General features: G+C 38.9%; 1 protein-coding gene across 3 annotated transcripts in view; it reads right to left on the reverse strand.

Annotated features, from left to right (window-relative positions):
• ATP7A (ATPase copper transporting alpha) overlaps positions 1–18,318 on the reverse strand; it is a 210,446-nt gene that overhangs the window by 65,583 nt on the left and 126,545 nt on the right. For all 3 annotated transcript variants that reach the window (XM_049873291.1, XM_049873290.1, XM_049873292.1), the window contains exon 8: positions 323–399. In XM_049873291.1, coding sequence (XP_049729248.1) covers positions 323–399 — 77 coding nt within the window. The remainder of the gene's footprint in view (positions 1–322; positions 400–18,318) is intronic.

An 18,318-nucleotide genomic window follows, 5' to 3' on the forward strand; every position in this document is an offset into this window, starting at 1 on the left:
TGAGGAAATAAACTTCTCTTTGTTAAAGCCAACTGCTTGTGGTATTTCTGTTATAGCAGCACTAGATGACTAAGACATATTTTTTTCTAGTTCTTCAAACTGTAGAGTTAGATTATTTATTTGAGATGTTACTTCTTTTTTAATGTAGCTGTTTATTGCTATAAAGTTCCCTCTTAGTACTGCCTTAACTGCATCCCATAGGTTTTAGTATGTTGTGTTTTCATTCTCATTTGACTCTAAGTATTTTTTTCTTCTCTACTGATTTCTTCTTTGACTCATTTTAGTAAAATCTGTTTTTTACTAACACTCCAAAAATACTTACTGTCTTATTTCTCGTTTATGGTCTAGGTGACTTGCTGATCGATCCTTCTTGACCAAAGAAGCTTCAAATCCTAGGCTCTAAGGAAATTCATGAGAAAAAAATTCTTCACTTAATACACAAATATTATGTAGAGAAATTTTAACTCATGGTATTGTCATTCAGAACAATTCAATTGAATTATTGAGTGCAAGTAAGTATGAAGGATACAAAGACATAATTCCTACTCTTAATTATTTTTGTTTCTAATCTTTCATTAAAGAAATTAATATTTCCTCAACTCTAGTTAATGTCTACCCTACTCTTCTCAAACTGATCATTTAACTCACATGCAGTGATCCTCAGTAGGGGTTCTAATTATATAAAAAAGGAATTAGACAGGTTTCAGCAAGGCTTCCGGACTAAGACCAGAAAGAAAGGTCTGGTGATCTACATCTGAAAAGCAGCTGATGAAAGCTTTATGGATCACAGCATAATATTTTTTGATATAGTGCTGGAAGAAATGCGACAATAATGGACTCAAGCATGCCAGTGATCATGAGGATGGCACATGACTGGGCAGCATTTCATTCTGTTGCACATGGGGTCACCATGAGTTGGAGCAGACTCACCAGCAACTAACAACAAAAAACATGCATTAAACCTCAAATATGAACTTGATAAACCTACACCAACCAACTTTATTACTATCAAGTAATTTTTTTAAGTCATACTAATAAATTCCTTCTCTAATGACAGAATTCATACAACTTGATTGTATTTCTCTGAGAGAAGAAATGAAATACAGAATCTAAGTGCAAAATAACTGCCATTGGTTACTTTTAAAAGTGTATTCAAAACTTTTTTCCAAACTTTTGAGAAAAAGTGATGTTCTAAGAAAGATGTGCTCTGTTCAACCTGGTATTTGAAACACCAGTGGCACAGCTAATAACATCAGAGCATCACATATGTCATCACAGTATGACAAACTGATAGAAGAGTGGTGGAAAGCACATATAGTTCTTTATTAACTTCCAAGACTGACTTATGAACTAAAATATCTCTAGTGTGACATAGGCATAGGATGGGATACCATACAGGATTAAGAAGGAACAAACTATAATTTCATGAAATGACATACAAATACAATATTGAATAATAGAGGTAAGACACAAGATTATATATTATATGATTCCATTTAGATAAGGTTAAAAAACAGGCAAAACTAGTCTATGCTAACTGACACAGAAAAACTGAACAGGCCCATAACAAGAGAAGGGAGAGAAGAGGTAATGAAACAATGACAAAAAAAAGTCCAGGGTAGAACAGCTTCACTGGAAAATTCTACCAAACATTCAAAGAAGAGCTCACGCCAGGACTACTCAAACTATTTCATAGCAAGGAAAAGGAAGGAATACTCCCATGTTCATTCTATGAAGCCAGCATAACCCAGATATCAAAGCCAGGCAAAGACACCACAAAAAAAAATACACACCAATGTCTCTCACGAATATAGATACAAACATTCTCAACAAATTCCTAGCCAGTAGAATTCAGGATCATATAAAAAATAGTAATAATACACCACAGCCAAGTGGGATTCATACCATGTATGCAAAGATGGTTCAACGTTAGAAATCTATCAATCGACGTGATCCACAACATAAACAGAACAAAAGATTCACATGATCATCCCAATCAACACAAAAAAGGCATTTGATAAAGTCTAGCACCATTCCTCATAAAAAAAAAAAACTATCCAGAAAATAGGAATAGAAAAGAAATTCTTCATCATAATAAAGTGCATCCATAGAAAACCAACAGCCAACAACCTTCTCAACAAAGGGAGGCTGAAATCATTTGCCCTGAGAACAAGAACAAGACAAGGATGCTCTTCTATTTAATGTTGTGCTGAAAGTTCTAGCTAGAGCAATAAGTCAAGAAAAAAAAATAATGGGCACCCAAATTGGTAAGGAGAAAGTAAAACTATCCCTATTGCCAGGTGATATAATCTTGTATGTAGAGAACCCCAAATATTCCAAAAGAAAACTCCTGGAACTAAAAGAAAGATTCCACATAGTAGCAGAATCTAAGATCAATGTAAAAAATGGTCGGAGTCCTACACAAAAACAAAGAGAACTGCAAAAAGGAAATCAGGAAAACAATACCACTTATAATAGCCCCTAAAAAGATAAAATACTGAGGCGGAGCCAAGATGGCGGACTAGGCAGACGCTACCTCGGATCCCTCTTACAACAAAGACACGGAAAAACAAGTGAATCGATCACATACATAACAATCTACGAACCCTGAACAACAAATACAGATTTAGAGACGGAGAACGAACTAATATGGGGAAGCAGCGATTGTTTTCAGAGCCTGGAGCCAGCGTACCAGTCAGGTACGGCACAAGCACAGAGAGCTGCTCCACCCCCCTGAACTAACCCCGAGAGCGGGACAAGCCGGTTCCGCGGGCGGCGTGGGACGCAGCCGGTAGGAGAAGTCCCCGGGAGGCAGTGACTGGTCTTGGAACGGGGAGAGCACCGTCCCAGCCAGGGAACCATCCCGCTGGGATTTGGACTGGACGCAGGTACGGCATAAACACGGAGAGCTGCTCCACTCCCCTGAACTAACCCCGGGAGGGGGCCCAGTTGGGTCGCGCGGGCGGCGTGGGATGCAGCCGGTAGCAGAAGTCCCCGGTAGGCAGCGACTGGTATTGCAACGGGGAGAACAGCGACCCAGCCGGGACACTCGGTCACGGCACAAGCACGGGGAGCTGCTCCACCCATCTGAACTAACCCCGGGAGGGGGCCCAACTGGTTCGCGGGGGCGCACGGCCAGGTGGCTGGAGGGACGAGAAGTCCCCAGGAGGCAGCGACTGATTTTAATGTCGAGAGTGCACCGTCCCAGTAGGGGAGCCTTGACGCCGGGCGTGGGGCTGGAAGCGGAGGATCTGACCGTGACTCCAGCGGGCCAGACCCCCCGGGGGCAATCTCCACACAGCCAGCACACATAGGCGATGCGCCCCGCAGGATTCTCAGATATAATAGTCATTCCAAGCAAGACAAGCAACTCTGGCTATATTCTGAGGTGCTACTCTCCTATCTCTCTGTTCCCTCCCCCACCCTCCCAGGCGGCTTCATTAACATCCGAATAACCTGAGCCAGAGGGAGAACTCTGATAGGGATCTGACTGCAATTTTTTTTAGCGGATTTTCTGGAAAAACTAGTTTCCCAGTGATGGCTCGGACACAACAATCCATATCAAACCACTTAAAGAAGCAGACCATGACAGCTTCTACAACCCCCCAAACAAAAGAATCAAAATCTTTCCCAAATGAAGATACAATCCTGGAATTATCAGATGCAGAATATAAAAAACTAATTTACAGAATGCTTAAAGATATCACAAATGAAATTAGGATAACTGCAGAAAAAGCCAAGGAACACACCGATAAAACTGTTGAAGAACTCAAAAAGATTATTCAAGAACATAGTGGAAAAATTAATAAGTTGCAAGAATCCATAGAGAGACAGCATGTAGAAATCCAAAAGATTAACAATAAAATTACAGAATTAGACAACGCAATAGGAAGTCAGAGAAGCAGACTCGACCAATTAGAATGCAGACTGGGACATCTGGAGGACCAGGGAAACAACACCAACATAGCTGAAAAAAAATCAGATAAAAGAATTAAAAAAAATGAAGAAACCCTAAGAATCATGTGGGACTGTATCAAGAAGGATAACCTGCGGGTGACTGGAGTCCCAGAACAGGGAGGGGGGACAGAAAACACAGAAAAATAGTTGAAGAACTCCTGACAGAAAACTTCCCTGACATCATGAAAGACGAAAGGATATCTATCAAAGATGCTCATCGAACCCCATTTAAGATTCATCCAAAAAGAAAAACACCAGGACATATTATCATCAAACTCACCAAAACGAAAGATAAACAGAAAATTTTAAAAGCAGCCAGGGAGAAAAGAAAGGTTTCCTTCAAGGGAGAATCAATAAGAATATGTTCTGACTACTCAGCAGAAACCATGCAGGCAAGAAGGGAATGGGACGACATATACAGAACACTGAAGGAGAAAAACTGCCAGCCAAGGATCATATATCCAGCAAAACTCTCTCTGAAATACGAAGGTGAAATTAAGATATTTACAGATAAACACAAGTTTAGAGAATTTGAAAAAACCAAACCAAAGCTACAAGAAATACTAAAGGATATTGTTTGGTCAGAGAACCAATAATATCAGATATCAGCACAACACAAGGTCACAAAACAGAACGTCCTTATATCAACTCAAATAGGGAAATCACAAAAACAAACAAATTAAGATTAATTAAAAAAAAATACACATAACGGAATCATGGAAGTCAATAGGTAAAAGATCACAATAATCAAAAAGAGGGACTAAATACAGGAGGCATTGAACTGCCATATAGAGAGTGATACAAGGCGATATAGAACAATACAAGTTAGGTTTTTACTTAGAAAAATAGGGGTAAATAATAAGGTAACCACAAAAAGGTATAACAACTCTATAACTCAAGATAAAAGCCAAGAAAAACGTAACGACTCAACTAACATAAAGTCAAACACTATGAAAATGAGGATCTCACAATTTACTAAGAAAAACGCCTCAGCACAAAAAAGTATGTGGAAAAATGAAATTGTCAACAACAGACACAAAAAGGCATCAAAACGACAGCACTAAAAACTTATTTATCTATAATTACGCTGAATGTAAATGGACTAAATGCACCAATAAAGAGACAGAGAGTCACGGACTGGATAAAGAAACACGATACGTCTATATGCTGCCTACAAGAGACACACCTTAGACTTAGAGACACAAACAAACTAAAACTCAAAGGATGGAAAAAAATATATCAAGGAAACAATAGGCAAAAAAGAAGAGGAGTAGCAATATTAATTTCTGACAAAATAGACTTTAGACTTAAATCCACCACAAAGGATAAAGAAGGACACTATATAATGATAAAAGGGACAATTGATCAGGAAGACATAACCATATTAAATATTTATGCACCCAATGACAGGGCTGCAAGATACATAAATCAAATTTTAACAGAATTGAAAAGCGAGATAGATACCTCCACAATTATAGTAGGCAACTTCAACACACCACTTTCGGAGAAGGACAGGACATCCAGTAAGAAGCTCAATAGAGACACGGAAGATCTAATTACAACAATCAACCAACTTGACCTCATTGACTTATACAGAACTCTCCACCCAACTGCTGCAAAGTATACTTGTTTTTCTAGCGCACATGGAACATTCCCTACAATAGACCACATATTAGGTCATAAAACAAACCTTTGCAGAGTCCAAAACATCGAAATATTACAAAGCATCTTCTCAGACCACAAGGCAATAAAACTAGAGATCAATAACAGAAAAACTAGGGAAAAGAAATCAAATACTTGGACAATGAACAATACCCTCCTGAAAAAAGACTGGGTTATAGAAAACATCAAGGAGGGAATAAGGAAATTCATAGAAAGCAACGAGAATGAAAATACTTCCTATCAAAACCTCTGGGACACAGCAAAAGCAGTGCTCAGAGGCCAATTTATATCAATAAATGCACACATACAAAAAGAAGAAAGAGCCAAAATCAGAGAACTGTCCCTACAACTTGAACAAATAGAAAGTGAGCAACAAAAGAATCCATCAGGCACCAGAAGAAAACAAATAATAAAAATTAGAGCTGAACTAAATGAATTAGAGAACAGAAAAACAATTGAAAGAATTAACAAAGCCAAAAGCTGGTTCTTTGAAAAAATTAACAAAATTGATAAACCATTGGCTAGACTGACTAAAGAAATACAGGAAAGGAAACAAATAACCCGAATAAGAAACGAGAAGGACCACATCACAACAGAACCAAATGAAATTAAAAGAATCATTTCAGATTACTATGAAAAATTGTACTCTAACAAATTTGAAAACCTAGAAGAAATGGATGAATTCCTGGAAAAACACTACCTACCTAAACTAACACATTCAGAAGGAGAACAACTAAATAGACCCATAACAAAAAAAGAGACTGAAACAGTAATCAAAAAACTCCCAAAAAAAAAAGCCCTGGCCCGGACGGCTTCACTGCAGAGTTCTACCAAACTTTCAGAGAAGAGTTAACACCACTACTTCTGAAGGTATTCCAAAGCATAGAAAATGATGGAATACTACCCAACTCATTCTATGAAGCCACCATCTCCCTGATACCAAAACCAAGTAAAGACATTACAAAAAAAGAAAATTATAGACCTATATCCCTCATGAACATAGATGCAAAAATCCTCAACAAAATTCTAGCCAATAGAATCCAACAACACATCAAAAAAATAATTCAGCATGATCAAGTGGGATTTATACCAGGTATGCAAGGCTGGTTTAATATCAGAAAAACCATTAATGTAATCCATCACATAAATAAAACAAAATACAAAAACCACATGATCTTATCAATTGATGCAGAAAAGGCATTTGACAAAGTCCAACACCCATTTATGATAAAAACTCTTACCAAAATAGGAATTGAAGGAAAATTCCTCAACATAATAAAGGGCATCTATGCAAAGCCAACAGCCAACATCACTCTAAATGGAGAGAACCTGAAAGCATTTCCCTTGAGAACGGGAACCAGACAAGGATGCCCTTTATCACTGCTCTTATTCAACATCGTACTTGAAGTCCTAGCCAGGGCAATTAGGCTAGACAAAGAAATAAAAGGTATCCGGATTGACAAGGAAGAAGTAAAGTTATCACTATTTGCAGATGACATGATTATATATACAGAAAACCCTAAGGAATCCTCCAGAAAACTACTGAAACTAATAGAAGAGTTTGGCAGAGTCTCAGGTTATAAAATAAACATACAAAAATCACTTGGATTCCTCTACATCAACAAAAAGAACACCGAAGAGGAAATCACCAAATCAATACCATTCACAGTAGCCCCCAAGAAGATAAAATACTTAGGAATAAATCTTACCAAGGATGTAAAAGACCTATACAAACAAAACTACAAAGCTCTACTACAAGAAATTCAAAAGGACATACTTAAGTGGAAAAACATACCTTGCTCATGGATAGGAAGACTTAACATAGTACAAATGTCTATTCTACCAAAAGCCATCTATACATTTAACGCACTTCCGATCCAAATTCCAATGTCCTATTTTAAGGGGATAGAGAAACAAATCACCAATTTCATATGGAAGGGAAAGAAGCCCCGGATAAGCAAAGCACTACTGAAAAAGAAGAAGAAAGTGGGAGGCCTCACTCTACCTGATTTTAGAACCTATTATACAGCCACAGTAGTCAAAACAGCCTGGTGCTGGCACAACAACAGGCACATAGACCAATGGAACAGAATTGAGAACCCAGACATAGATCCATCCACGTATGAGCAGCTGATATTTGACAAAGGACCAGTGTCAATTAATTGGGGAAAAGACAGCCTTTTTAACAAATGGTGCTGGCATAACTGGATATCCATTTGCAAAAAAATGAAACAGAACCCATACCTTACACCATGCACAAAAACTAACTCCAAGTGGATCAAAGACCTAAACATAAAGACTAAAACGATAAAGATCATGGAAGAAAAATTTGGGACAACCCTAGGAGCCCTAATACAGGGCATAAACAGAATACAAAACATTACCAAAAATGATGAAGAGAAACCAGATAACTGGGAGCTCCTAAAAATCAAACACCTATGCTCATCTAAAGACTTCACCAAAAGAGTAAAAAGACCACCTACAGACTGGGAAAGAATTTTCAGCTATGACATCTCCGACCAGCGCCTGATCTCTAAAACCTACATGATTCTGTCAAAACTCAACCACAAAAAGACAAACAACCCATTCAAAAAGTGGGCAAAGGATACGTACACACATTTCACTAAAGAAGATATTCAGGCAGCCAACAGATACATGAGAAAATGCTCTCGATCATTAGCCATTAGAGAAATGCAAATTAAAACTACGATGAGATTCCATCTCACTCCAACAAGGCTGGCATTAATCCAAAAAACACAAAATAATAAATGTTGGAGAGGCTACGGAGAGATTGGAACTCTTATACACTGCTGGTGGGAATGTAAAATGGTACAACCACTTTGGAAATCTATCTGGCGTTTTCTTAAACAGTTAGAAATAGAACTACCATACAACCCAGAAATCCCACTCCTGGGAATATACCCTAGAGATACAAGAGCCTTCACACAAACAGATATATGCACACCCATGTTTATTGCAGCTCTGTTTACAATAGCAAAAAGCTGGAAGCAACCAAGGTGTCCATCAACGGATGAATGGGTAAATAAATTGTGGTATATTCACACAATGGAATACTACGCATTGATAAAGAACAGTGACGAATCTGTCAAACATTTCATAACATGGAGGAACCTGGAAGGCATTATGCTGAGCGAAATTAGTCAGAGGCAAAAGGACAAATATTGTATAAGACCACTATTATAAGATCTTGAGAAATAGTAAACCTGAGAAGAACACATACTTTTGTGGTTACGAGGTGGGGAGGGAGGGAGGGTGGGAGAGGGTTTTTTATTGATTAATCAGTAGATAAGAACTGCTTTAGGTGAAGGGAAAGACAACACTCAATACATGGAAGGTCAGCTCAACTGGACTGGACTGGACCAAAAGCAAAGAAGTTTCCGGGATAAAATGAATGCTTCAAAGGTCAGCGGAGCAAGGGCGGGAGTCTGGGGAACATGGTTTGCGGGGACTTCTAAGTCAATTGGCAATATAATTCTATTATGAAATCATTCTGCATCCCACTTTGAAATGGGGCGTCTGGGGTCTTAAATGCTAACAAGCGGCCATCTAAGATGCATCAATTGGTCTCAACCCACCTGGAGCAAAGGAAAATGAAGAACACCAAGGCCACACGACAACTAAGAGCCCAAGAGACAGAAAGGGCCACATGAACCAGAGACCTACATCATCCTGAGACCAGAAGAACTAGTTGGTGCCCGGCCACAATCGATGACTGCCCTGACAGGGAGCACAGCAGAGGACCCCTGAGGGAGCAGGAGATCAGTGGGATACAGACCCCAAATTCTCATAAAAAGACCAAACTTAATGGTCTGACTGAGACTAGAGGAATCCCGGCGGCCATGGTCCCCAGACCTTCTGTTGGCACAGGACAGGAACCATCCCCGAAGACAACTCATCAGACATGAAAGGGACTGGTCAGTGGGTGGGAGAGAGACGCTGATGAAGAGTGAGCTAATTATATCAGGTGGACACTTGAGATTGTGTTGGCAACTCTTCTCTGGAGGGGGGATGGGAGGATAGAGAGAGAGGGAAGCTGGCAAAATTGTCACGAAAGGAGAGACTGAAAGGGCTGACTCAAGAGGGGGAGAGCAAGTGGGAGTAGGGAGTGAGATGTATGTAAACTTATATGTGACAGACTGATTGGATTTGTAAACGTTCACTTGAAGCTTAATAAAAGTTAATAGAAAAAAAAAAGATAAAATACTTAGGAATAAATCTAACCCGCAATATAACAGACCTAAACAAAGAAAACAACAAAACACTATTGCAAGAAACCAAAAGAGACCTACATAAACAAAAAAACATACCATGTTCATGGATAGGAAGACTCAACGTTGTGAAAGTGTCAACTCTGCTAAATGCAATCTACAGATACAATGCAATCTCAATCCAAATACCAACAGCATTCTTTAACAAGATGGAAAAAGTAATCACCAACTTTACATGGAAAGGAAAGAGGCCCCAGATAAGCAAAGTATTATTGAGGAAAAAGGACAATGTAGGAGGCCTCACATTATCTGATCTCAGAACCTACTATACAGCTACAGCAGTCAAAGGAGCCAGGTACTGGTACAATGACAGACACGTAGATCAATGGAAAAGAATCTAGAACCCAGATGTAAATCCACTCACCTATGGTCAGCTGATCTTTGATAAAGGACCAAAGCCCATTAAATGGGAAAAGGAGAGACTTTTAACAAGTGGAGCCAGCAAAACTGGATGTCCATTTGTAAAAAAAAAAGAAAAAGAAAGAAACAGGACCCATACCTTACACCATACACAAAAACTAACTCAAAATGGCTCAAAGACATAAATAAAAAACCTAAAATGATAAAGACCATGGAAGGAAAAATAGGGACAACACTAGGGTCCCTAACACATGGTATAAGTAGGATACAAACCATAACTAACAATGTACAAACACCAGAAGATAAACAAGATAACTACAAACTTCTAAAAATTAAACACTTATCCTCATCAAAAGATTTCACCAAAAGCAAAAACAGAACTTATAGACTGGGAAAAAATTTTTGGCTACAACATATCCAAAAGGGTCTAATTTCTAAAATCTATAAAATACTTCAATACCTCATCAACAAGAAGACAAATAATCTAATTAAAAAATGGGCAAAGAATATGAACAGACACTTCACCAAAGAAGACATTCAGGTGGCTAACCAGAAACATGAGGAAATGCTCACTATCATTAGCCATTAGAGAAATGCAAATCAAAACTACAATGAGATAACATCTCACCACAACATTACTGGCACTAATCAAAAAAAAAAAAAACAGGAAATATTGGAGAGGCTGTGGGAAGACTGGAACTCTTATGCACTGCTGTGGGAATGTTAAATGGTACAATCACTATGGAAGACGATATGGCATCTCCTTAAAAAGCTATAAATAGAAATACCATATGATCCAGCAATCCCACTCCAAGAAATATATCCTAGAGAAAAAACAGTTGTCGAACGAATAGACATATGTACACCCATGTTTATTGGAGCATTATTCACATCAGCAAAAAGATGGGAACAACCTAAGTGCCCATCAATGGATGAATGGATAAACAAATTATGGTACATAGACACAATGGAATAATACCCAACGATAAAGAACAATGATGAATTGCAAAATATCTCACAACATCAATGAATCTGGAGGCCATTATGCTCAGTGAAAAAGTCAATCACAAAAGGACAAATACTGTATGAGACCACTATTATAAAAACCCAAGAAAAGGTTTACACACAGATAAAAACATTCACCGATGGTTAACAGGGTACAGAGGGGTGGGAAGGGAAAATTGTGAACTAGATAGTAGATAAGTATTAACTTTAGTGAAGGGAAAGAAAACACACAGTATAGGATAAGTCAGCACAGCTTCACCAAGGCGAAAACAATGAAGATTCCTAGACATATCCAAACACCTTAAGTGGCCGATTTACTTGGGCTGAGGGGTGGGGACCATGGTCTCAGAGGACGATCAAGGCCAAATGGCATAATATAGTTCATAAAGAAAATGTTCTATATTCGACTTTGGTGAGTAGTGTGTGGGGTCTTAAATGATTATGAGCGGCCATCTAAGATACATCTATTGGTCCCATCATGTTCTGAGCAAAGGAGAGTGACGAAAACCAAACACAAAAGGAAAATATTAGTCCAAAGGACTAATAGATCACATGAACCCAGCCTCCGCCAGCCTGAACCCAGAAGAACTAGATGATGCCCAGCCACAGTCACCAACCAGTCTGACAAGGATCACAATAGAGGGTCCTGGACAGAGCCGGAGAAAACTGTAGAACAAAATTCAAATTCACATACACACACAAAAAAAAAAAACTAGACTTACTGCTCTAATAAGACTAGAGTAACCCCTGAGACTATGGTCCCTGGACACCTGGCTAACTCAGAACTGAGGTCACTCCCAAAATCCACCTTTCAACCAAAAATTAGACAGGCCTATAAAACAAACGATAACACACGTGAGGAACGTGCTTCTTAATTCAATCAAATATACAAGACCAAATGGGCAACACCTGTCTAAAAGCAACGACCAGAAGTTAGGAAGGGACAAGAAAGCTGGACAAATGGACACAGAGAACCCAGGGTGGAAAGGGAAAGGGGGAATGCTAACACACTGAGGGGATTGCAACCAACGTCACAAAACGATTTGTGAATAAAATTTTTGAATGGAAAACAAACAAAAAAAACAACCGTAAGCTATGTCATTTGAAGTGATATGAAAGGGCTTCTAGGATGGTGGTAATGATCTGTTTCTTGATCTGGGTGCTGGTTACACAGGTATGTTCAGTTTTCGGAAACTCAGAGTTTTGTATGTTTCTGACTTGTATCCACCATGCATCTGTCAGGTTGTAGTACTGTGGTGGCTTGCATGCTGCTTTGATACTGGAAGCTTTGCCAGTAGTTCAAATATCAACAGGGTCACTCTTGGTGGACAGGTTTCAGCAAAGGTTCCACACTAAGATAGACTAGGAAGAAGGACCTGGCAGTCTACTTCTGAAAAAAAGGCCAGTGAAAACCTTATGAATAGCAGTGGAACACTGTCTAATATAGTCGTAGAAGATGGGCCCCTCATGTTGGAAGTCACTCAAAATATGACTGTTGAAGAGTTGTCTCCTCAAAGTAGAGTCAACCTTAATGACATGGATGGAGTCACGCTTTCGGGACTTTCATTTGCTGATGTGGCCTGAATCCAAATGAGAAGAAACAGCTGCAAACATCCATTAATAATTGGAAAGGGAAATACATAAAGTATGAATCTAGGAAAATTCGAAATCATCAACAATGAAATGTACCACATAAAGATCAATATCCTAGGCATTACAGAGGTGAAATGGACTGGTATTGCCCATTATGAATTAGACAATCATACAGTCTAATATGACAGGAACAACAAATTGAACAGGAATGGCATCGTGTTATCGTCAAAAAGAACATTTCGAGATCTATCTTGCAGTACAACACTGTCAGTGATAGGTTAATATCCATACGCTCACAAGGAAGCCCACTGAATACGACTAATATATTCAAATTTACACACCAACCACTAATGTCAAAGATGAGGAAATTGAAGATTTTTACCAAATTCTGGAGCCCGAAATTGATCAAACACGTAATCAAGATGCAATGATAATTACTGGTGATTGGAATGCGAAAGCTGGAAACGAAGAATAAGGATTGGTAGTTGGAAAATATGCCCTTGGTGATAGAAATAATGCCAGACATTGCATGACAGAATTTTGCAAGACAAACAACCTCTATATCACAAATGCCTTTTTTCAACAAAATAAATGGCAACCATACACGTGGACCTCACCAACTGGAAAACACAGGAATCAAATCAACAACATTTGTGGAAAGAGGCAATGGACAAGCTCAAAATCATGAGTCAAAACAATGCCAGGAGTTGACTGCAGAACAGACCATCAATTGCTTATATGCAAGTTCAAGATGAAGCTGAGGAAAATTCAAAAAATTCCACAAGAGCCAAAATATGACTTTGAGTATATCCCACCTGAACTTGGAGGCCATCTCAAGAACAGATTTGACACACTAAATACTAATGACCGAAGACCAGACCAGCCGTGGAATATCAAGTATATCATATATGAAGAAAGCAAAAGGTCATTAAAAAGACAAGAAAGAAAGAAAAAAACAAAATGGATCTCAGAAGAGACTCTGAAACTTGATTTTGAATGTACAGTACCTAAGGTGAATAGAAGAAATGATGAAGTGAAAGAGCTGAACAGATTTCCAAGAGCAGCTCAAGAAGACAAAGTAAAATATTATAATGAAATGTGCAAAGATCTGGAATTAGAAACCCAAAAGGGAAGAACACACTCGGCATTTCTCAACCTGAAAAAAAAAGAACTGAAGAAAAAATTCAAGCCTCAAGTTGCAATTCTGAAGGATTCTATGGGCAAAATATTGAATGATGCAGGAAGCACAAAAAGAAGATGGAAGGAATACACAGAGTCGCTATACCAAAAGAATTGGTCGATGTTCAACCATTTCAGAAGATAGCAAATGATCAAGAACTGACTATACTGAAGGAAGAAGTCCAAGCTGCATTGGAGGCACTGGTGAAAAACAAGGCTCCAGGAATAGACAGAATACCAATTAAGCTGTTTCAACAAAGGGACGCAGCGTTGGAGTTGCTCACTCATCTACGCCGAGAAATTTGGAAGACAGCTACCTGGCCAACCGACTGGAAGAGATGCATATTTGTACCCATTCAAAAAAAAGGTGATCCAAAAGAATGCAGAAATTATCGAACAATATCATTAATATCACAAGCAAGTAAAATTTTGATGAAGATCATTCAAAATCAGTTGCAGCAGTATATCGAGAAGCAACTGCCAGAAATTCAAGCTGGATTCAGAAGAGGACATGGAACAACAGATATCACTGCTGATGTCAGATGGATCTTGGCTAAAAGGAGAGAATACCAGAAAGATGTTTACCTGTGTTTTACTGATGATGCCAAGGTATTCGACTGTGTGGGTCATAATAAATTATAGCTAACATTGCAAAGAATAGGAATTCCAGAACACTTAATTGTGCTCATGGGAACCTGTACATAGATCAAGAGGCAGTCATTCAAACACAGCAAGGGGATACTGCACAGTTTAAAATCAAGAACAGTGTGTCTCAAGGTTTCATCCTTTCACCATACTTATTCAATCTGTACGCTGAGCAAATAATCCCAGAAGCAGGACTATATGAAGAAGAATGGGGCATCAGTATTGTTTTAAGACTTATTAACAACCTGTGATATGCACATGACACAACCTCACTTGCTGAAAGCTTAGAGGACTTGAAGCACTTACTGATGAAGATCAAAGACTAGAGTCTTCAGTATGGATTACACATCAACCTAAACCTAAAGAAAACAAAAATAGTCACAACTGAAACAATAAGCAACATCATCATAAATGGAGAAAAGATTCACAATGTCAACGATTTCATTTTACTTGGATCCACAATCAACTCCCATGGAAGCAGCAGTCAGGAAATCAAACGACATATGGCATTGAGCAAATCTGCTCGAGAATACCTCTTTAAAGTACAAAAAGCAAAGATGCCTCTTTGAGGACTAAGATGTGCCTGACCCAAGCCACGATATTTTCAATTGCCTCATATGCATGTGAAAGCTGGACAATGAATAAGGAAGACCAAAGAAGAATTGATCCCTTTGAATTATGGTATTGGTGAGGAATGCTGAATATACCGCGGACTGCCAGAAGAAAGAACAAATCTGTCTTGGAAGAAACACAGAGTGCTCCTTGGAAGTGAGATGAGTGCGACTTCGTCTCAGGTGCTTAGAACATGTTATCGAGAGGGACCAGTCCCTGGAGAAGGAAATCATCCTTGGTAAAATAGAGGGTCAGCATAAAAGAGGAAGACCCTTGATGAGATGAAATGACACAGTGGCTGCAACAATGGGCTCCAACATTACAATGACTGTGAGGACAGCACAGGACCAGGCAGTGTTTTGTTTTGTTATGCACAGGGTGGCATAACAGCAATATGACACATACATGTACTTTTCTGTATGTATATTTCAATAAAAACTTTAATAATTCAGCCTGGGAGGAGAAAAAAAGAAACTAAATTTGCGCATCAAAAGACTTTATCAAGAAAGTAAAGAAACAACCTACAGAATGGGCAAAAATATTTGGGAACCATATACATGATAAAAAAATAAAGGCTTAATATTCAGAATATATGTACATAAACAAAACTCCTACAACTCAACAACGAAAAAATGGGCAAAGGACAGGAGTAGACATTTCATCAAAGAAGATATACAAATGCAATGAGCACATGAAGAGCTATTCAACATCATTGTTGTTGTTGTTAGGTGCCATCGAGTCAGTTCCAACTCATAGCAACCCGAAGCACAACAGAATGAAACATTGCCTGGTCCTGTGCCATCCTCACAATCATTGTTACATTGGAGCCCATTGTTGCAGCCACTGTGTCAATCCGTCTCATTGAAGGTCTTCCTCTTTCATGCTGACCCTCTATTTTACCAAGCATGATGGTCTTCTCCGGAGACTGATCCCACCTGACAACATGTCCAAAGTATGTAAGACACAGTCTCGCCATCCTTGCTTCTAAGGCACATTCTGGTTGTACTTCCAAGACATATTTCTTCGTTCTTTTGAACTGCCACATACGGTTTCCAAGGATCGTCTGGCAGATTCGAACTGTGGACCTTTTGGTTAGCAGCCATAGCTCTTAACCACTACGCCACCAGGGTTTCCATTCTTTTGGCAGTCCATGGTATATTCAATATTCTTCGCCAACACTACAATTCAAAAGCATCAATTTTTCTTCGTTCTTCCTTATTCATTGTTCAGCTTTCACATGCATATGATGCGATTGAAAATACCATGGCTTAGGTCTGGTGCACCTTAGTCTACAAGGTGACTTCATTGTTTTTTCAACACTTTAAAGAGGTCCTTTGCAGCAGATTTGCCCAATGCCATGCGTCTTTTGATTTCTTGACTGCTGCTTTCATGGGTGCTGATTGTGGACCCAAGTAAAATGAAATGCTTGACAACTTCAATCTTTTCCCTGTTTATCATGATGTTGCTTATTGGTCCAGTTGTGAGTATTTTTGTTTTCTTTATGTTGAGGTGTAATCCACACTGAAGACTGTGGTCTTTAATCTTCATTAGTAAGTACTTCAAGTCCTCTCACTTTTGGCAAGCAAGATTGTACCATCTGCATACACAGGCTGTTAATGAGTCTTCTTCCAATCCTGATGCCCCATTCTTCTTTTTATAGTCCAGCTTCTCGGGTTATTTGCTCAGCATACAGACTGAATAGGTATGGTGAAAGGATACAACCCTGACACACACCTTTCCTGTGTTGTCCAAACAACTGTCTCTTGATCTATGCACAGATTCCTCATGAGCACAATTAAGTGTTCTGGAATTCCCATTCTTCACAATGTTATCCATAATTTGTTATTATCCACACAGACGAATGCCTTTGCATAGTCAATAAAACACAGGTAAACATTCTTCTGTTATTCTCTGCTGTCAGCCAAGATCCATCTGACATCAACAATGATATATCCCTGGTTCCACGTCCTCTTCTAAATCTGGCCTGAATTTCTGGCAGTTCCCTGTCAATATACTGCTGCAGCCACTTTTGAATGATCTTCAGCAAATTTTACTTGCATGTGATATTAATGATACTGTTCTTGGATCACCTTTCTTGGGAATAGGAATAAATATGGATCTCTTCCAGTCGGTCAGGCATGTAGCTATCTTCCATATTTCTTGGCACAGACAAATGAACACTTCCAGTGTTACATCCACTTGTTGAAACATCTTAACTGATATTCCGTCAATTCCTGGAGCCTTGTTTTTCACCAATGCCTTCCATGCAGCTTAGGCTTCTTCCTTCAGTACCATCGGTTCCTGATCACATGCTACCTCTTGAAATGGTTGAATGTCGACTAATTCTTTTTGGTATAATGACTCTGTATATTCTTTCCATCTTCTTTTGATGTTTCCTGTGTCGTTTAATATTTTCCCCATAGAATCCTTCACTATCACAACTCGAGGCTTGAACTTTTTCCTTCAGTTCTTTCAGCGTGAAAAATGCCGAGCGTGTTCTTCCCTTTTGGTTTTCTATCTCCAGCTCTTTGCACATGTCATTATAATAGTTAACTTTGTCTTCTCTAGCCACCCTTTGAAATTTTCTGTTCAGTTCTTTTACTTCATCATTTCTTCCTTTTGCTTTAGCTGCTCGATGTCTGAAAGCAAGTTTCAGAGTCTCTTCTGACATCCATCTTGGTCTTTTCTTTCTTCCTGTCTTTTTAATGACCTCTTGTTTTCTTCATGTATGATGTCCTTGATGTCATTCCACAACTCGTTTGGTCTTCGGTCATTAGTGTTCAATGAGTCAAATCTACTCTTGAGATGGTCTCTAAATTCAGGTGGGATATACTCAAGGTCATATTTTGGCTCTTCAACACCATTAATCAAACTGAAAAACCAAACCCGTTGCCACTGAGTCGATTCCAACTCACAGTAACCCTACAGGACAGAGTAGAACTGCCCCATAAGGTTTCCAAGGAGCAGATGGTAAATTTGAACTGCTGACCTTTTGGTTAGCAGCCACAGCTCTTAA

The sequence above is a fragment of the Elephas maximus genome, chromosome X (assembly GCF_024166365.1).
Source record: "Elephas maximus indicus isolate mEleMax1 chromosome X, mEleMax1 primary haplotype, whole genome shotgun sequence".
NCBI classification, from domain to species: domain Eukaryota; kingdom Metazoa; phylum Chordata; class Mammalia; order Proboscidea; family Elephantidae; genus Elephas; species Elephas maximus.